Source organism: Pristiophorus japonicus, chromosome 6 (assembly GCF_044704955.1).
Source record: "Pristiophorus japonicus isolate sPriJap1 chromosome 6, sPriJap1.hap1, whole genome shotgun sequence".
Classification (NCBI taxonomy): Eukaryota; Metazoa; Chordata; class Chondrichthyes; family Pristiophoridae; genus Pristiophorus; species Pristiophorus japonicus.
In genome coordinates, this window is record NC_091982.1 from 235,052,212 (window position 1) to 235,073,711 (window position 21,500).

The 21,500-nt window shown below is 46.2% G+C and overlaps 1 protein-coding gene across 1 annotated transcript in view; it reads right to left on the reverse strand.

The window, feature by feature from the left end:
• Positions 1–18,995, reverse strand: part of LOC139265406 (E3 ubiquitin-protein ligase siah2-like) — a 39,600-nt gene extending 20,605 nt beyond the window's left edge. The window contains exon 1 of the mRNA XM_070882403.1: positions 18,430–18,995. Within this exon, the coding sequence (XP_070738504.1) occupies positions 18,430–18,906 (477 nt within the window). The 5' untranslated portion in view covers positions 18,907–18,995. The remainder of the gene's footprint in view (positions 1–18,429) is intronic.
• Positions 18,996–21,500: the final 2,505 nt, after the last annotated feature.

Sequence of the window (21,500 nt, forward strand, 5' to 3'; positions counted from 1 at the left end):
GCACGTCAAGTGCATATCCAAGTATTTTATAAATGTGGTCAGGGTTTGTGCCTCTACCACTCTTTCAGGCAGTGAAAAAAATTCCTTTCTTATCCCCTCTAAACCTCCTGTAAAAGAGCATGCCCCTGCAGCTTCCAGCGTGAGCCGTTCCAAGTTTGCGACGATTTCAAGGTGGCCGACTGGGTGACATCATCAAAATCCAGGTCGCTGTTTGGAGCGTGGACAGGAACATCGGCGGGGCCCAGGTACAGCAGAGGAGCGGGAAGGTCGGGACGGTGGAGCGACAAGAGATCGTGGCGGAGGTGCGCGTGTTTGCAGCAGATGAGCGGTGAGCGATCGCGGCGGTAGTGCGAATGTTTGTGGCGGAGGAGCGGTGAGAGATCGCGGCAGTAGTGCGAATGTTTGTGGCGGAGGAGCGGCGAGAGATCGTGACGGAGTTGAGGCAAATGAGTGTAAGGGGGCCAGAAGAGCCGAGGGCCCAGGGGCAGCACGGGTCAGCCGACACTGCGATATGTGTGCGCACTAGGTCTGTGCAGCAGAGCAGGTCTCCAGTCGTCCTGGTTAACCCTTGCCTAGCTCGGTCACGCCCGTGTGGTGACTGACGTGCAACGGTCACCACACGTCAAAACAATCCACACACGGCATCTTCCATTCCCTCAACTGGAGTTCAGGACTGGAATATCGGATCCTTCATTGAAACATCTGTGAACTCATCCCTTTTGGTGTGGAAGCAAGTCATTCTCGTTCGAGGAACCGCCTATGATGATGATGAGTGCTGTTGAGGAGGGTTTAAACTAATTTGGCAGGGGGCAGGGCACCGGGATGTAGCATCAGAAAGGAGAAACAAAATGCACAAAGGATTGGGAGAGTCAGATAGCACTAGAGTAAGAAAGAGTACGGTATTGGGTGGGGTCAGACTAAGGGAGAATACAAGAAGGTCCAAGATAGGTTTACAGTGCATGTGTGTGAATGCACGAAGCGTGGTAAATAAGGTTGGTGAGCTGCAGGCTCAAATAGCCTCATGGGAATATGATGTGGTGATAATGGAGACCTGGCTCAAAAATGGGCAGGGTTGGGTACTAAATATTCCTAGATACAAGGTGCTCAGGAAACACAGGGAAGGAAATAAAGGAGGTAGAGCGGCAGTATTCATTGAGAATATTACAGTGCTGGAGAGACGGAATGTGCTTGAGGGATAAAGAACAGAATCTATTTGGTTAGAGTTAAGAAATGACAGAGGTGCCATTACACTAATAAGTGTATGCTATAGGCCACCAACTAGCGGGAGGGATATAGAGGAGCATATTTGCAGGAAAATTACAAAGAGGTGCAAGAACTATGGAGTCGTGATAATGGGGGACTTTAAATATCCTAATATAGACTAGGGTTGTAATAGTGTAAAGGGCAAAGATGGGGAAACATTTCTGAAGTGTGTTCAGGAGAACCTTCTTGATCAGTACATTTCTGGCCCAACGAGGAAGGAAGCATTGCTGGATCTGGTTCTGGGGAATGAGATGGGTCAAGTGTCAGTAGGAGAACACTTAGGGGAACAGTAAGGTTTAGATTAGCTATGGAGAAGCAATCTAGAGTAAAAATACTTAATTGGAAGAGGGCCAATTTCAGTGGGTTGAGAACAGACCTGGCCCAGGTAAATTGGAATTAAAGATTGGACAATAGGCTGTTTTGAAGAGATGGTTCGGGTACTGTCGAGGTACATTCCCAAAGGTAGGGCAGCCAAAGCCAGAGTTCTCGAGCTGACGAAAGAGGGAGTAAGATGAATCAGAAGAAGTATGACAGGTGTCAGGTTGAGATTACGTGAGAACCAGGCTGAATATAGAAAGTTCAGCGGGGAAGTGGAAAAGGAAATAAGAGGAGCAAAGAGAGATTATGGGAATAGTCTGGCAGCTAACATAAAAGGGAATCCAAGTCTTCTTTAGGCATATAAACAGCAAATGGTTAGCAAGAGGAGGGGTGGGGCTGATTAGGGACCAAAATGGAGACCTACACATGGAGGAAGAACACATGGCTGAGGTATTAAATGAGTACTTTGCACTTGAAGTGGTGTAACCTGCAGGGTTCCAGACCTGGAAAGTGGGATTAGGCTGGATAGTCTCCTGCTGGCGGGCACGGACACGATGGGCTGAAATGGCCTCCTTCCGTGCTGTAAACGTCTATGATTCTATTCTTTGCATTTGTCTTTACCAATGAAGAAGATACTCCCAAAGTCATAGTGAAAGAGGAGATAGTTGAGATATTGGATGGGATAAAATTGATGGAGGTACTAGAAAGGCCGGCTGTACTTAAAGTAGATAATTCACCAGGACCAGATGGGATGCATCCTGCTGAGGGAAGTAAAGGTGGAAATTGCAGAGGTACTGGCCATAATCTTCCAATCCTCCTTAGATATGGGGCTGGTGCCAGAGGACTGGAGAATTGCAAATGCTACATCCTTGTTCAAAAAGGGTGTAAGGATAAACCCAGCAACTACAGGCCGGGCCTGTAATGGGGAAGCTTTTAGAAATGATAATTTGGGACAAGATTAACAGTCACTTGGACAAGTTTGGATTAATTAAGGAAAGCCAGCACAGATTTGTTAAAGGCATAATCATGTTCAACTAACTTGATTGAGTTTTTGATGAGGTAACAGAGAGGGTTGATGAGGACAATGCAGTTGACATGGTGTACATGGATTTCCAAAATGCATTCGACAAAGTGCCTCATAATAGGCTTGCCAGAAAAGTTGAAGCCCATGGAATAAAAGGGACAGTGGCAGCATGGATACGGAATTGGCTAAGTGACAGGAAACAGAGAGTAGTGGTGAACGGTTGTTTTTCAGACTGGAGGAAGGTACTATGCTTATCGTGGTGTTCCCCAGGGGTCGGTACTAGGACCACTGCTTTTCTTGAGATATATTAATGATTTGGACTTGGGTGTACAGGGCAATTTCAAAATCTGCAGATGACACAAAACTTGGAAGTATAGTGAATAGTGAGGAGGATAGTGAGAGACTTCAAGAGGATATAGACTGGCTGGTGGAATGCGCGGACATGTAGTAGATAAAATTTAATGCAGAAAAGTGAAAAGTGATACATTTTGGTAGGAAGAATGAGGAGAGGCAATGTAAGCTAAAGTGGGTGCAGGAACAGATGACCTGGGGGTATATGTGCACAAATTGTTGAAGGTGGCAGGGCAGATTGAGAAAACGGTTAAAAAAGCTTACGGGATATTGGACTTCATAAATAGAGGCATAGAGTACAAAAGCAAGGAAGTTATGATCAATCTTTTTACTTTTATACTGAACCGAATACTGGTTTGGTCTCAACTGGAGTATTGTGTCCAATTCTGGGCACCGCACTTTAGGAAGGATGTGAAAGCCTTAGAGAGGGTGCAGGAAAGATTTACAAAAATGATTCCCGGGATGAGGGATTTCAGTTACGTGGATAGACTGGAGAAGCTGGGGTTGTTCTTCTTGGAGCAGAAAAGGTTGAGAGGAGATTTGATAGAGGTGTTCAAAATCATGAGGGTTCTGGACAGAGTAGATAGAGAGAAACTGTTCCCATTGGCAGAAGGGTCGAGAACCAGAGGTCACAGATTTAAGATGATTAGCAGAAGGACCAAAGGCGACATGAGAAGGAACATTTTTACGCAGCGAGTGGTTAGGATCTGGAACGCACTGCCTGAGAGGGTGGTGGAGGCAGACTCAATCGCGGCTTTCAAAAGAAAATTGGATAAATACCTGAAGGAAAAATGTTTGCAGGGCTACGGGGAAAGGGCGGGGGCATGGGACTAGCGGAAGTGCCCTTGTAGATAGCCGGCATGGGCTCGACGGGCCGAATGGCCTCCTTCTGTGCTGTAACTGTTCTATGATTCTATGATATTGGCCAGATAATCTGGGTTTTTTTTAAGTGATGTTGGTTGAGGGATGAATATTGGTCAGGACACCGGGGAGAACCCTGCCCTATTTTGAAATAGTGCCACAAGATCTTTGTCGTCCACCCGAGAAGGGCAGACGGGGCCTCGGTTCGAAAGATGGTACCGCCGACAGTACAGCATTCACTCAGTACTACACTGGAGTGACAACCTAGATTTTGTGCGCAAGTCTTTTGGAGTCCAAAATTTCAACCCTCAGGGGAACCAATAAATCTTTGATCCAGCAGCTATTTTCAGAGGTGCTAAAATGTATGCTCTCCCACCCTCCTGCACTCAACTTCTGTCACTTCCAATTATATCAGGCACCATCTAGACTATTCCACCGACAGGGTTGTCCAGATAGTTTTCCCTCAGTCATCATCATAGGCAGTCCTTCGAACAAGGATGACTTGCTTCCACAAGAGTTCACATGTTTCAATGAAGGACCTGATGTTCCAGTCCTGAACTCCAGTTGAGGTGGTGGAAGATGCCTGTGCGTGGATTTTTTTAACGTGTGGTGACCGTTGCACATCAGCCACCACACGGGCTCGACAGAGTTAGGTCTTTATCCAGTGGCAAGGATTAACCAGGATGACTAGAGACCCTCTCTGCTGTACGGATCTAATGCGCAGACATATCGCAGTGTGGGTTGGTTCCCCTATCCCCCATTTACTGGTGCCCTTCCCCTATTCCCTCGCATTTACTGGTGCCCCTCCCCTATCCCCCCATTTACTGCTTGTACTGGTTATGACAGTGTCAACATAACAAAAACAAATTACTTGCTGTATCTGCTTACTAACTTTGTGTGTTTCATGCACAAGGACCCCCAGGTATCCATGTACACTACATCAAATGCACTACCCTCATTGAACCTCCTGGATACGGTCAGTGTAGGCACAGTCAGTGCAGGCCGATCAGCGTAGGCGTGGTCAGCGCACGACCAGTCAGTGTACTGTGTACGCGATACTCCAGCTACTTGATAATTAGGGACCTTTAAACTTAAACTTTCTTCTCAGCATTTTATGTTTAGCATAAAAATTAAGGGATAAAAATCGGTCAGAAAAAAAAAACTCATCCCTCAAAAAGACCCTGGTAAATGAGAAAAATCAATTAAAAAAATCCGTTGTTACTTTCAACATTGCTAAAACAAGCACGAGACTTAAGAAAAAAAGGTACATTCAAGCTAAATAACGATCCAATTATTTACTCAGGTCATGGACATCCACTTTAGGGCTTCACCATCGGGCTCATGTAGTTTTCTTTAAATTATTGTTTTGCCTCTTGCCACTATAAAGGTGAGATAACATCAATTACTGGGGACCTGATTGTGACCTTGCTTTTGGTAAACAACGCCAAGTCAACTATTGGTCGATGACCTCGACCTTCAAGGGCATTCAGTGTGGTAACTGTGCTGGTACACTGATGTCCTCGCTCCAAAGCTAAATTCAGAACCGATAGAAAGACTGACATTTGCTGTAATGGAGCATCATCGCTCCACCATTGGTGGCTGTGCCTTCACCTGCCTGGGCCCCAAGTTCTGGAATTCCCTCCCTAACCCTCTCCTACTTTAAGCCGGTCCTTAAAACCTTGCGCTTTGACCGAGATTTTGGTCACCATTGTGTGACCAATATTTCCTTATGTGGATCAGTGTCAAATTATGTTTGATAATCGCTCCTGTGAAACAGCTTGGGACGCTCGATTATGTTAAAGGCTTTAGATATATTTAAGTTGTTGTGGTTTTAGTAACGAATATCATCCTCACAGAAATACCTGAAGATAATCCAGATTCTCTTTTAAAGACAAATCCAAATTGAACAGCCTTTTGTTTCTTTAGATTGTTTGAGCATCATCATCATCATCATAGGCCATCCCTCAGAATCGAGGAAGACTTGCTTCCACTCTAAAAGTGAGTTCTTACGTGGCTGAACAGTCCAATACAAGAGCCACAGTCTCTGTCACAGGTGGGACAGACAGTCGTTGAGGGAAGGGGTGGGTGGGACTGGTTTGCCGCACACTCTTTCCGCTGCCTGCGCTTGATTTCTGCATGCTCTCGGCGACGAGACTCGAGGTGCTCAGCGCCCTCCCGGATGCTTTTCCTTCACTTAGGGCGGTCTTTGGCCCAGGTGTCAGTGGGGATGTTGCACTTTATCAGGGAGGCTTGGAGATGTCCCTGTAACCACTCTTTCCCCATATCCCTGCAATTTTTTTCTCCAAGTATTTATAAATTACACAGAATCTAGAACACACTGATGACCACTTCAATGGAGTTATAGGCTTGGAATATGCAGGCCTCCTTCCTGATGGCCTATCAGCGGGTCTCACCATTATGGGTGCCACACAGGTAAGCTCTCGGAGGTCACATCCCTCCACTTGATCACCATGTCCCAGTGCCGAATGAGGTTGTCCGCCAGCAGAGAAAAACAATTGCAGAGAATATAGAAACATAGAAAATAAGTGCAAGAGCAGGCCATTCGGCCCTTCGAGCCGCCATTCAATATGATCATAGCTGATCATTCATTTCAGTACCCCACTCCTGCCTTCTCCCCATACCCCCTGATCCCCTTAGCCGTAAGGGTCACATCTAACTCCCTTTTGAATATATTCAACGAACTGGACTCAACAACTTTCTGTGGTAGATAATTCGATAGATTCACAATTATAGCTAATGAAATCGTAAACTTACAGAAGGGAGCTGTTACTGCGTCCAACAGCATGAGAGGAATAGATAGAGTCATGAATTGAAAAATGCTACAACTGTCTCACCATATTGGGATCAGCAACTCTTCCTTCAACAGGGTACTTAGTGCTTTAAGCGCCCACTGCTTGTGAATGAATATCTGGCCCACGTATTTTCCCCCAAGTCCCATTCCAAGGACTTGAACACAAAAAAAAAATCTAGGCTGACACTCCAGTGCAGTGCTGAGGGAGTGCTGCACTGTCGGAGGTGCCATCTTTCAGACGAGACGTTAAACCGAGGCGCCGTCTGCTCTCAGGTGGACGTAAAAGATCTCATGGCACTATTTTGAAGAAGAGCAGGGGAGTTATCCCCAGTGTCCTGGCCAATCCCTTAATCAACATAATAAAAAAACAGATTATCTGGTGATTATCACATTGCTGTTTGTGGGAGCTTGCTGTGCGTAAATTGGCTGCCGTGTTTCCTACATTACAACAGTGAGCACACTTCAAATGTACTTCATTGACTGTAAAACGCTTTGAACATCCTGTGGTCGTGAAAAGCGCTATATAAATCCAAGTCTTTCTTTCTAAGACAAACTTACATAAAATTACTTCATATTCTTTGAGATTCCTATTTTTTTTTTTAAATGGCTCATCGAGTCGGCTCCATCGAAGAGCAAACCAGTTAGTCCCACTCCCCGCTCTTTCCCCATATTCCTGCAATTTTTCTCTCCTTCAAGTATTTATGAATTACACAGAATCTAGAACACAGATACAGGCCATTCGGCCCAACTGGTCTATGCTAGTATTCATACTTCACACGAGCCTCCTCCCACTCGAATGACCTCTTCCCACCATGTCATCGTCCATCGCACCAATGCCATCTGGTTCCCCCACTCCACATGGCAGTGTGTTCCACATTCTCACTACTCTGTGTAAAGAAATTCCTTTAAAATGCTTTATTTGATCTCTTAGTGACTAGTTTATTTGCAACACCTAAAGCTCTGATTGGTGCCCTTGGATGACAAGTCCTGATTACTGATTGGTCCCCTTGAAAGACAAGACATACCCACTGACCAGTGTCCCAAACACTCCTTCCAGGTGAAACAACGATTTACTTGTACTTCTTTCAATTTAGTATACTGTATTCGCTGCTCACAATGTGACCTCCTCTACATTGGGGAGACCTAGCGCCGATTGGGTGATCGCTTTGCGGAACACCTCCATTCAGTCCGCAAGCATGACCCTGTCACTTTAATTCTCTGCTCCACTCTCCCTGTTTCAGCGAAGCTCAATATAAGCTCGAGGAATAGCAACTCATCCTTTGATTAGGCGCTTTGCAGCCTTCTGGACTCAACATCGAGTTCAACAATTTCAGACCAGAACCTCTGCCCCTATTTTTCACATTTTTCTGCCATTCCCATTTACACCTCTTTTGTTTCTTTATCTGTCCCATTACCATCTCCTTTTGCTTTGTACAATCATATCTTTCGTCATTTAATCACTCCCCCTTCTACCCCATCACAGGCCTTCCCTTGCACTTGCTTAAAATCTGTTGCATCTCTAACATTATCCAGTTCTGACAAAAGGTCACTGACCTGAAACGTTAAGTCTGTTCCTCTCTCTCCACAGATGCTGCCTGACCTGCTAGAAACATAGAAACATAGAAAATAGGTGCAGGAGTAGGCCATTCGGCCCTTCTAGCCTGCACCGCCATTCAATGAGTTCATGGCTGAACATTCAACTTCAGTACCCCATTCCTGCTTTCTCGCCATACCCCTTGATCCCCCTAGCAGTAAGGACCTCATCTAACTCCTTTTTGAATATATTTAGTGAATTGGCCTCAACAACTTTCTGTGGTAGAGAATTCCACAGGTTCACCACTCTCTGGGTGAAGAAGTTCCTCCGCATCTCAGTCCTAAATGGCTTAACCCTTATCCTTAGACTGTGACCCCTGGTTCTGGACTTCCCCAACATTGGGAACATTCTTCCTGCATCTAACCTGTCTAACCCCGTCAGAATTTTATATGTTTCTATGAGGTCCCCTCTCATTCTTCTGAACTCCAGTGAATACAAGCCCAGTTGATCCAGTCTTTCTTGATAGGTCAGTCCCGCCATCCCGGGAATCAGTCTGGTGAACCTTCGCTGCACTCCCTCAATAGCAAGAATGTCCTTCCTCAGGTTAGGAGACCAAAACTGTACACAATACTCCAGGTGTGGCCTCACCAATGCCCTGTACAACTGTAGCAACACCTCCCTGCCCCTATACTCAAATCCCCTTGCTATGAAGGCCAACATGCCATTTGCTTTCTTAACCGCCTGCTGCACCTGCATGCCAACCTTCAATGACTGATGTACCATGACACCCAGGTCTCTTTGCACCTCCCCTTTTCCTAATCTGTCACCATTCAGATAATAGTCTGTCTCTCTGTTTTTACCACCAAAGTGGATAACCTCACATTTATCCACATTATACTTCATCTGCCATGCATTTGCCCACTCACCTAACCTATCCAAGTCGCTCTGCAGCCTCACAGCATCCTCCTCGCAGCTCACACTGCCACCTAACTTAGTGTCATCCGCAAATTTGGAGATACTACATTTAATCCCCTCATCTAAATCATTAATGTACAGTGTAAACAGCTGGGGCCCCAGCACAGAACCTTGCGGTACCCCACTAGTCACTGCCTGCCATTCTGAAAAGTACCCATTTACTCCTACTCTTTGCTTCCTGTCTGACAACCAGTTCTCAATCCATGTCAGTACACTACCCCCAATCCCATGTGCTCTAACTTTGCGCATCAATCTCTTGTGTGGGACCTTGTCGAACGCCTTCTGAAAGTCCAAATATACCACATCAACTGGTTCTCCCTTATCCACTCTACTGGAAACATCCTCAAAAAATTCCAGAAGATTTGTCAAGCATGATTTCCCTTTCACAAATCCATGCTGACTTGGACCTATCATGTCACCTCTTTCCAAATGCACTGCTATGACATCCTTAATAATTGATTCCATCATTTTACCCACTACCGATGTCAGGCTGACCGGTCTATAATTCCCTGTTTTCTCTCTCCCTCCTTTTTTAAAAAGTGGGGTTACATTGGCTACCCTCCACTCCATAGGAACTGATCCAGAGTCAATGGAATGTTGGAAAATGACTGTCAACGCATCCACTATTTCCAAGGCCACCTCCTTAAGTACTCTGGGATGCAGTCCATCAGGCCCTGGGGATTTATCGGCCTTCAATCCCATCAATTTCCCCAACACAATTTCCCGGCTAATAAGGATTTCCCTCAGTTCCTCCTCCTTACTAGACCCCCCGACCCCTTTTATAACCGGAAGGTTGTTCGTGTCCTCCTTCGTGAATACCGAACCAAAGTACTTGTTCAATTGGTCCGCCATTTCTTTGTTCCCCGTTATGACTTCCCCTGATTCTGACTGCAGGGGACCTACATTTGTCTTTACTAACCTTTTTCTCTTTACATATCTATAGAAACTTTTGCAATCCGTCTTAATGTTCCCTGCAAGCTTCTTCTCATACTCCATTTTCCCTGCCCTAATCAAACCCTTTGTCCTCCTCTGCTGAGTTCTAAATTTCTCCCAGTCCCCAGGTTCGCTGCTATTTCTGGCCAATTTGTATGCCACTTCCTTGGCTTTAATACTATCCCTGATTTCCCTTGATAGCCACGGTTGAGCCACCTTCCCCTTTTTATTTCTATGCCAGACAGGAATGTACAATTGTTGTAGTTCATCCATGCGGTCTCTAAATGTCTGCCATTGCCCATCCACAGTCAACCCCTTAAGTATCATTCGCCAATCCATCTCAGCCAATTCACGCCTCATACCTTCAAAGTTAGCCTTCTTTAAGTTCTGGACCATGGTCTCTGAATTAACTGTTTCATTCTCCATCCTAATGCAGAATTCCACCATATTATGGTCACTCTTCCCCAAGGGGCCTCGCACAACGAGATTGCTAATTAATCCTTTCTCATTACATAACACCCAGTCTAAGATGGCCTCCCCCCTAGTTGGTTCCTCGACATATTGGTCTAAAAAACCATCCCTTATGCACTCCAGAAAATCCTCCTCCACCGTATTGCTTCCAGTTTGGTTAGCCCAATCTATGTGCATATTAAAGTCACCCATTATAACTGCTGCACCTTTATTGCACGCACCCCTAATTTCCTGTTTGATGCCCTCCCCAACATCACTACTACTGTTTGGAGGTCTGTACACAACTCCCACTAACGTTTTTTGCCCTTTGGTGTTCTGCAGCTCTACCCATATAGATTCCACATCATCCAAGCTAATGTCCTTCCTAACTATTGCCTTAATCTCCTCCTTAACCAGCAATGCTACCCCACCTCCTTTTCCTTTTATTCTATCCTTCCTGAATGTTGAATACCCCTGGATGTTGAGTTCCCAGCCCTGCTCATCCTGGAGCCACGTCTCCGTAATCCCAATCACATCATTTCCAGCATTTTATGTTTTTATCTGGGACATAGAAACATAGAAAATAGGTGCAGGAGTAGGCCATTCGGCCCTTTGAGCTTGTACCGCCATTCATTATGATCATGGCTGATCATGCAACTTCAGTACCCCATTCCTGCTTTCTCTCCATATCCCTTGATCCCTTTAGCCATTAGGGCCACATCGAACTCCCTTTTGAATATATCTAACGAACTGGCCTCAACAACTTTCTGTGGTAGAGAATTCCACAGGTTGACAACTCTCTGAGTGAAGAAGTTTCTCCTCATCTCAGTCCTAAGACTGTGACCCCTGGTTCTGGACTTCTCCAACATCGGGAACATTCTTCCTGCATCGAACCTGTCCAATCCCGTCAGAATGTTATATGTTTCTATGAGATCCCCTCTTATTCTTCTAAATTTCAGTGAATATAAGCCTAGTCGATCCAGTCTTTCTTCATAGGTCAGTCCTGCCATCCCAGGAATCAGTCTGGTGAATCTTCGCTGCACTCCCTCAATAGCAAGAATGTCTTTCCTCAGATTAGGAGACCAAAACTGTACACAATATTCAAGGTGTCACTCACCAAGGCCCTGTACAACTGCAGAAAGACCTCCCTGCTCCGATACTCAAATCCTCTCGCTATGAAGGCCAACATGCCATTCGCCTTCTTCACCGCCTGCTGTACCTGCATGCCAACTTTCAATGACTGATGTACCATGACACCCAGGTCTCGTTGCACCTCCCCTTTTCCTAATCTGTCACCATTCAGATAATATTCTGCCTTCCTGTTTTTCCCACCAAAGTGAATAACCTCACATTTATCCACGTTATACTGTATCTGACATGCATTTGCTCAGTGGGTAGCAATCTTATCTCCACGTCAGAAGATTGTGGGTTCAAGTCCCACTCCAGAGACTGGAGCACAATAATCCAGGCTGACGCTCTCGTGCAGGAGTGCTGCACCGACAAAGGTGATGTCTTTCAGAAGAGCCGTTAAAACGAGGTGGACATAAAAAATCCCCCGGCGCTACTTCAAGGAAGAGCTGGGGGACCAAAACCTAAATCAGATCATGTGTCATTATCTTTGTGGTGTGTTGGATCTTGCTGTGTGCAAATTGGCTGCCGCGTTTCCTACAGTGACTACACTTCAAAAGTACTTCATTGGTTGCAAAACGATTTGTTCATCCGGAGGTTGTAAAAGGTGCTATATAAATGCAAGTTCTTTCTTTGTATGCTTCAGTACATCAATCACTGAGGCACCAGGGCACCGGATTGGGCTAGTTTCTCAGAAAAATAGCAGGATATTGGCCTGCAACATGTTACCACTTTCAACAAAACCCACTGACCTCATCAGAATCCTGTGATTATCCTTGCTTGCCAAAGCAGGTTTAAAAAGTAATGCAGTGTGCATTTTTTGAGTGAAAGCATTTTGCATGCAGCGTAGGAACACTGGATACTTTGAATGCCTCGTTGAACACTTCCATTAAAGTTGGGAGTTTACAAAATAACCGACTGACTGCACTACAAACCTTAGATTCCAAGTGAACAATGCAAAAATGCATCTTTTGGTCACAGGATCTCTGCATTTCCACCAGACAGTGTTTAAGGGGCCAGTTCGGAGACAATAGAGAACATATTTAAAGTATTGACGTGATACCAGAGCCCAGTACACTGGAACCAATGTCAATGCGCCAGTCTGCTGGGCCAAATGAGCGACAGAGGAGCATCAAGTTCAAAAAGGTTGACACTGGATCAACAGAAGTACACTGGCATTCTCTCAGTCTCTATCTGTGTCCCTCACTCTTCCTAGAACTTCCCTAGTGTCCTGGCCAATATTTATCCCTCAAATCAACATAACAAAAACAGCTTATCTGGTCATCATCACATTGTTGTTTGTGGGATCTTGCTGTGCGCGAATTGACTGTCACGTTTCCTACACTGCAACAGTGACTACACTTCAACAAGTACTTCATTAGCTGTAAAGCGCCTTGAGACGTCCGGTGGTCATGAAAGACACTATAGAAATTAAAGTCTTTCTTTCTTTTTAACTATTTCGGCCCATCGTGCCTGTGCCGGCTCCCTGAAAGAGCTGTCCAATTAGTCCCACACTCTGCTCTTTCCCCATAGCCCTGTAATGTTTTCCTTTTCAAGTATATATCCAGTTCCCTATTTTCAAATTCATTATTATAATGGAGAGCCAAGTGCACTTTGCAACGTAATTGGCCACTTGAAGAGATAGAATTATGGATCAAACTTTTCAATCTGCCTGGCTGTCTTCTAGTGCTATTTCATACTTTACAGAGGGAAAGGGCCCTGATGAGACCACACCTGGAGTACTGTGTACAGTTTTAGTCTCCTTATCCAAAGAAGGCTATGCTTGCCATAGAGGGAGTGCAACGAAGGTTCACCAGACTGATTCCTGGGATGGGGGAATTGTCCTATAAGGAGAGATTGAGTAGACTAGGCCCATATTCTCTAGAGTTTAGAAGAATTAGAGGTAATCTCATTGAAACATACAAAATTCTTACAGGGCTTGACAGGGTAGATGCAGAGAGGATGTTTCACCTGGCTGAGGAGTCTAGAACCAGGATCAGAGTGTCAGAATTGGACTCGGCCATTTAGGACTCAGAGGAGGAGAAATGTCTTCACTCAGAGGGTGGTGAATCTTTGGAATTCTCTACTCCAGAGGGCTGTGGAAGCTCAGTTGTTGAGCATATTCAAAACAGAGATCGATAGATTTTTGGAGATTAAGGAAATCAAGGGATATGGGGATAGTTTAGGAAAGTAAAGTAGAGGTAGATGATCAGCCATGATCTCATTGAATGGCAGAGCAGGCTCGAGGGGCCGAATGGCCTACTCCTGCTCCTATCTCTTCTTATCTTATGTTCTCTTCATTACCTCCCACAAGTTGCACTTGTAAAAAGATTGAATTACGAATGGGGAGCTGAAATATCAAAATATCACCTGCCTCATATAGAAACATGGAAATTTATAGCACAGAAGGAGGCCATTTCGGCCCATCGTGTCCACGCCGGCCGACAAAGAGTCGCACGGCCCTCGGTCAGAAACCTTTAAGGTTACATATAAACCTATGAACAATGACGGAAAGGCAAAGAGCACCCGGCCCAACCAGTCTGCCTCACACAACTGCGTCACTACTGAAACATTCCGGCCAAGAGGGCGGCGAGGCAACACACCACCAGATCCCTCGCCAGTGCTACCGTGAACCACCACCGGGAGATGCGGGAGAGCAAGCAACCGTGTCACCACCTTCACCTTACACAGTGCTGCCATCACATATCCGCTCCCAGTGGTTCCGCAATATGTCAGCAGCGCCTTCCCCTGGGAATGGGGTGGCTGGGCTGCTGCCTTCTCAGTCACCTCTTACAGACTCACAGAACTTTACAGCACAGAAAGAGGCTCTTCAACCCTGTGCCTGTGCCGGCCCCCTAAACTATCCTCTTTCTCAGATACCTAGTAACTTTTTAAAATATTGATTTTTTTCAAATATTTATCCACTTCAGTTTTAAAAGCTAGTATAGATTTCTGCTTCCACCACTGTTTCTGGTGTGACAACCCATGCCCTAGCAACCCTCTATGTTTAAGGGCAAGAGCAGAAACATCGGGGGAACACCATCACCTGCAAGTCCCTCATCATCCTGACTAGGATATATATCGTCATTCCTTCGTCGCTGGGTCAAAATCCCAGAATTCCCTATCTAATATAATCGCTGACCTACATTGGCTCTCAGTTCAGCAACACCTCGATTTCAAAATCTCATCCTTGTTTTCAAATCCCTCCATGGTCTCGCCCCTCCCTATCACTTTAATCTCCTCCAGCCCTACAACCTCCCCGACCCCAGAGATGTCTGCGCTCCTCTAATTCTGCCCTCCAGCATCCCTGATAATAATCACTCCACCACTGATAGCCCTGCCTTCTGTTGCCTAGGCCCCAAGCTCTGGAATTCCTTCCCTAAACCTCTCCACCTCTCTTTCCTCCTTTCAGACGCTCCTTAAAACCTACCTCTTTGACCAAGCTTTTGGACATCTGCCCTAATTTCTCCTGTATGTCTCAGTGTCGAATTTTTTTGTCTTCTAATACTCCTCGGGACATTTTACAAGGCGCTATATAAATACAAGTTGGAATAGAAGAAAACAATTCCCCAATCTTGGCCTACGTTAGCTTGGTGAAGAGCTTGAATTCATTCTCGCTACCGAATCTGCCCCATCTCTACGATTCATCAATGGGTTAACTACGCATCACATGTACACAATCTGGACAGGACATTGGAAGAAGGTCTGTACAAGCCAGCAATGCTGGTCTGCACAGGAAGGCCAAGATATCAGGTTGTCCTCATCCAGACCCAAAAATGGACTAGGAGCAGGAGTAGGCCATATGGCACCTCGAGCCTGCTCCGCCATTCAATATCATGGTTAATCCACCTCAACTCCACTTCCCTGCCCGATCCCCATAACCCTCGATTCTCCTACTGTCCAAAACTCTATTGATCTCAGTCTTGAATATACTCAATGATTGCGCATCCACAGCTCTCTAGTCTATGCCGAATGTGAGCCATTTATATTTGTTGTTGGTGGTATTCAATCACATACAAAGGGTCAGAGTCTCAATAGCCCAGGGACCCTTAATCTTCTAATTGGAAATGGCGTGGTCTGAGCAACTAAATCATGAAGTTAATCTGAGAAGTTAATCTTCTGCAGAAAAGTTTCAACTGTGAATGTACTACAATAGCTGTCGGCACAGAGATGCAAGTTCTGACATTAAATGTGAATCACCCTGACACACGGCCCGAGTAGAATCCACTGAGTTCCCCAATAGTCACTCTTCGGAAGCACAAATGCTTACCAAAGAAAATAAAGAGCTATTAGAAACGTGCTTTACACATTAAAAGAAGTTATTTATATCAAGCTGCTACTATTAAACTTTTCATTTTAAACAGTGTCAAATGCTGGATGCAGCTGAAGGTGGGACAGCACTTCCAGAAATGCACCATCCCCACAGCTGAAGGGCATTAACTATGATTGTTTTATGAATCAGAATTTAATAAGAAACCATAATTTTTTTTTCAAAAGACGATTCCAGCCAAGACCAAAACACAATTTCCAAATTATAAATCTACAGAGAAAGCCAATCAGCCTATCCTGTCTCATAAGAACATAAGAAATAGGAGGAGTAGGCCATATGGCCCTTCGAGTCTGCTCCGCCATTCAATAAGATCATGGCTGATATTCGACCTCAACTCCATTTTCCCGCCCGATCTCTCTATCCCTTGATTCCCCCGACTCCAAAAATCTATCCGAGAAACAGCCTTGAATATATTCAAAGACTCAGCATCCACAGCCCTTTGGGGCAGAACATTCCAAAGATTCACAACTCTCAGTGAAGAAATTCCGCCTCATTTCAGTCTTAAATGGCCAACCCCTTATCCTGAGACTGTGCCCCCGAGTTTTAGACTCTCCAGCCAGGGGAAACAACCTCTCAGCATCTACCCTGTCAAACCCCCTCAGAATCTTAAATGTTTCAATAAGATCACCTCTCATTCTTCTAGACTGCAGAGTATAGGCCCAATCTACTCAATCTCTCCTCATAGGACAACCTTCTCATCCCAGAAATCAATGCATCTAACCTAAACTATAGATCCACATGCTTCATAACACAGCACTCAATTGCTTCTTAAATTATCATTTCCATCTGCTACCCCAAGCAAAAGTCCTACCATGTGTACTTCACTCTATCCCTCAATCACGTTATCTCTCAATCAACATAACAAAAACAGATTATTTGGACGTTATCACATTGCTGTTTGTGGGAGCTTGCCGAGCGCAACTTGACTGAAGCATTGCCTACATTACAACAGTGACTACACTTCAAAATGTACTTCAATGGCTGTAAAGTACTTTGGGACATCCTGTGGTCATGAAACGCAGGATATAATTGCAAGTCTGCCTTTCTTTCACTCTGTACTATTTCCAGATAATCAGTCCTACACTTGCCTACACTAGTTTCAACTTGCCTAATCATGGCTTAGTTTGAAGTAGTTTTTCCAGATTTGTCTTTTCGACATCATTCATTTTCTTATGTACTCCATGAGGTTTCTTCTCAGCCTGCTTCCAAAACTGAAAAGGCCCAGTATCACTCCCTCCTCTGAGACTTGGCATCACCGACAGGGCTCCAGTGTCTCCCTTTGCCAGATTCATACCACTCTAATACCAACTTAGAACCTTCACACAGCCGACACCAACACCAAGATATAAAGTTGCCAGATTTTCCAAGAACACCCGATCTTAAAGGGAAAAAAAAGTGTCTCCCTACCCGCTTGCCTTAGCAAATACAGCAACGTTATACTTTGGTGCTTCTGATGGCCGTAAGAGATGCAAAGGCCAGGATTCAGCAGGTGTATAAATAAGACACTTGTGCCTTGGTGACCAGAGCCATAAATAACCCCGAGGGCAGAGAGACAGATGGGCCATCGGAGGGTAGGCTTACCATCCTTTGGTACCCGAATCTAGGGGAATGCAGAACCCCATCCACAAGGGTCCTGACGTTCCAGGTCCCGAACTTCATGCTAAACATAGAAACATAGAAAATAGGTGCAGGAGTAGGCCATTTGGCCCTTCGAGCCCACACCACCATTCAATATCATGGCTGATCATGCAACTTCAGTACCCCATTCCTGCTTTCTCTCCATACCCCTGATCCCTTTACCCGTAAGGGCCACATCTAACTCCCCTTTGAATATATCCAACAAACTGGACTCAAGAAAGGAGTGGAAGATGCCTGTGCGTGAGCTCTTTTAATGTGGGGTGACCGTTGCACTACCACACGGGCCGAGCTGAGCAAAGTTTTGGTCCAGTGGCAAGGGAGTCCAAGACGACTGGAGACCAGGCACTGCTGGGTGAGCCTAGTTTCCTAAGGCGAGATGTTGGCCATAAGCAGAAACCAAACTCCTGAGGTAACCATGCAAAAGGTAGTCTCTCTACTTGACCCTGGAAGCGGACAAAGGCTTTTCCATGAAACATGTGGCCTGCCACCCAGCCACACTGAGGAGGAGTCACATCCAAACAGCTTTTGGGGCTGAAGCGGAGTTGCATTCACCATCTAGTAGGCAGCTATCCAAGAGGCAACACACCAATCACAACTTCCTATTGTTAAATGACTGGAACTGTTGAAAGGTGAGCAAAATAAGGAGGAGGAGGGCTGGTTGTGGAACCTGAAAGCCATGCAGACAACAACAGTGATGGAAAGGGGGAGAAGCGAGAGAGAGAGAGAGAGACACACACACACACACAATGACAACTGTCACTGCTATCACCCAGGACCCTGAAGCACATCAGACAGGGGGAAGGGTCACTCACCTTACAAGGGAAGAGCACAGCCGAGGCCACTTTCTCCATGGCCAGGTTCCTGATGCTGGGGGTGAGGGAGCCCCGGCAGGTCGGGCAACAGGTCAACTTCTGGCGGCAGGTGTTGCACACCAAGTGCCCGGCATGGCATTGCAGGATCGGCGGCAGGACGTAGTCGAAGCAGACGGGGCACTCGAAGAGCGAGGTCAGCTCCTGAGCCGCCGCTGCCACCGCCGCCTGGTGCTGCTGGTGGAGCGGCGGTGGCGGAGAGCCAAAAATCGCCGCCGTCCCGCAGCCGGCGTCGGCGGCGCTAGCGGAGGAGGAGGCGGAGGAAGCGGCTACCGCCGCCGCTGACAGGCCGCCCGGGGCCGGGGAAGGAGCCGTGTACTTGCCGGGCTTGCCGCCGCTACCGCCTCCGCTACTAGCGCCGCCGCCGGCTCCGGCCGAGGACGGGTTGCTCATGGCTGGGCTGAGCCGGGCGAGGAGCATGGGTACCCCCCGCAGCCCCAGCCGCCGCCGAACGGTTCTTTTTTTGCAAACACCAAACCCGCAGAAATTGGCAACACCACCCTCTCCAACCTTGCAACACGGCGCAGTACGTCACCCGGGGGAAGCCCCTGCGTCACGCGATTCCCAACTCCTCCCCTCCCCCCAATCCGCCCATTCATTCATTCATCCATTCAGTTCTGAAGGCATCCCACAGAGACAAAAGGCAAAAGATTGATCATCATCATAGACAGTCCCTCGCAATCCAGGAAGACTTCCTTCAATTCCTAAAGTGAGTTATTAGGTGGCTGAACAGTCCATAGAAAATAGGTGCAGGAGTAGGCCATTCGGCCCTTCGAGCCTTCACCACCATTCAATAAGATCATGGCTGATCATTCACCTCAGTACCCCTTTCCTGCTTTCTCTCCATACCCCTTGATCCCTTTCATCATCATGCGCAGTCCCTCGGAATAGAGGAAGACTTGCTTCCACTCCCAAAGTGAGTTCTTTGATGGCTGAACAGTCCGATACGAGAGCCACAGACCCTGTTACAGGTGGGACAGACATTCGTGTAAACAGGGCTGCGTCATCACTCCAACCCTCTTCTCTGATCCCTTTGGCAGTAAGGGCCATATCCAAGTCCCTCTTGAATATATCTAACGAACTGGCATCAACAACTCTCTGCGGAAGAGAATTCCACAGGTTAACAAAGATCCAACATGAGAGCCACAGACACTGTCACAGGTGGGACAGGCATTCGTCCCGAGGGGGTGGGACTAGTTTGCCGCACGCTCCTTCCGCTGCCTGCGCCTGACCTCTTCACACTCGCGGCGTTGAGATTCGAAGAGCTCATCACCCTCCCGGATGCACTTTCTCCACTCAGGGTGGTCTTCTGCCAGGGTCTCCCAGGTGTCAGTGGTGATGTCGCACTTTATCAGGGATGCTTTGAGGGTGTCCTTGTAACGTTTCCGTTGCCCACCTTTAGCTCGTTTGCCATGAAGGAGCTCCGCGTAGAGCAATTGCTTAGGGAGTCGCGTGTCTGGCATGCGAACTAAGTGGCCTGCCCAGCGAAGCTGATCGAGTGTGGTCAGTGCTTCAATACTGGAGATGTTAGCCTGGTCGAGGACACTGATGTTGGTGCGTCTGTCCTCCCAGGGGATTTGCAGGATCTTGCGGAGACATCGTTGGTGATATATCTCCAGCGACTTGATGTGTCTTCTGTACATCGTCCATGCCTCTGACCCATACAGGAGGGCGGGTATTACTACAGCCCTGTAGACCATGAGCTTGGTGGTAGGTTTGAGGCCTGGTCTTCGAACACTCTTTTCCTCAGGCAGCCGAAGGCTGCGCTGGCGCACTGGAGGCGATGTTGAATCTTCGCATCAATGTTTGCCTTTGTTGACAAGAGGCTCCCGAGGTATGGGAAGACTAGTTGGTGGGTGCTGGAATACTGTACTTCAGCATGTTTTCTCACAGGGAGCAGCGGAAACCCTACCTGGCGACAGATGGTGTGGGTTTGGGGAAAGGACTTACATTTACAAAACAAGAAATCTGTTATGTTTTCTGTACGACCTCACAAACACACATCACCATCATCATAGGTGGTCCCTCGAACGAGGATGACTTGCTTCCATGCCAAAAGGGATGAGTTCACAGGCTTTAAGCTGTCTGGTAAGTTCAAGAACCCAGTCAAGTGACCTGACCTGTTTATTCTTGTAAACAGCAATGGCTGCAATGCCACAGTAGTCCACTGGGTGGAGCTGTATATTCCTCCTTAATGAAGAAGTTATTATAACAAACAATCATCACACATAACTTGCATGGTTATACATAACAAAAGATATGAACTTATTTTGCCATATTTACAAATCTAGCTGAACCAGTTTTCTGCTTCGAAGAGGATACGTTCACTGTTGAACAGAACCTTCCAAGCATGGTGTCGAACTTAGACTCATTCGAGGCTGATCCTGCGGAAAGTTTTCCTCCAAGGGATGCCCTTGATATACATTTGAACTCTCTACAACTTCAGACTGTTTGTCTGCCTGACTCGGACTTAAATTCTGACTTTCTCTTGGACTTGTTTCCAGTACATTTGATGTAGGATATGCTACTGGTACTTGTATCAAAACTATCTGATGAGTCAGAAATAATTGAATCATTCCAACCTTCAACTCCTTCCACGTAATATGATCGATGTAAACAAATCTAACCCATCCATGATCAAACATACTGACCAAATATGTGCGAGGACCACATATCTTCACTACTCTTCCTAGTAACCACTTTAACCATTTATGGTGATGGTTCTTCACTCTAACCTTCTGATTCAATTTCACACTTCTCTCTTTTACTCTACCTCTATCATGATTTTCTTTCTGTCTTAATTGTTTCTCTTCTACTGACTGTGCCAAGTTTGGTTTTAACAACGAGAATCTGGCTTGTGGCTGTCGTTTGAGAAACAACTCTACTGGTGTTTTACTAGTAGTTGTCTGAGGAATATTACGATACGTAATTAGAAAATTAGCCAATTTGTGGTCCATTGCCAATTGTCGATTCTTTGGATTTGGATCTAACATCTGTTTGATGGGGGCATGTTT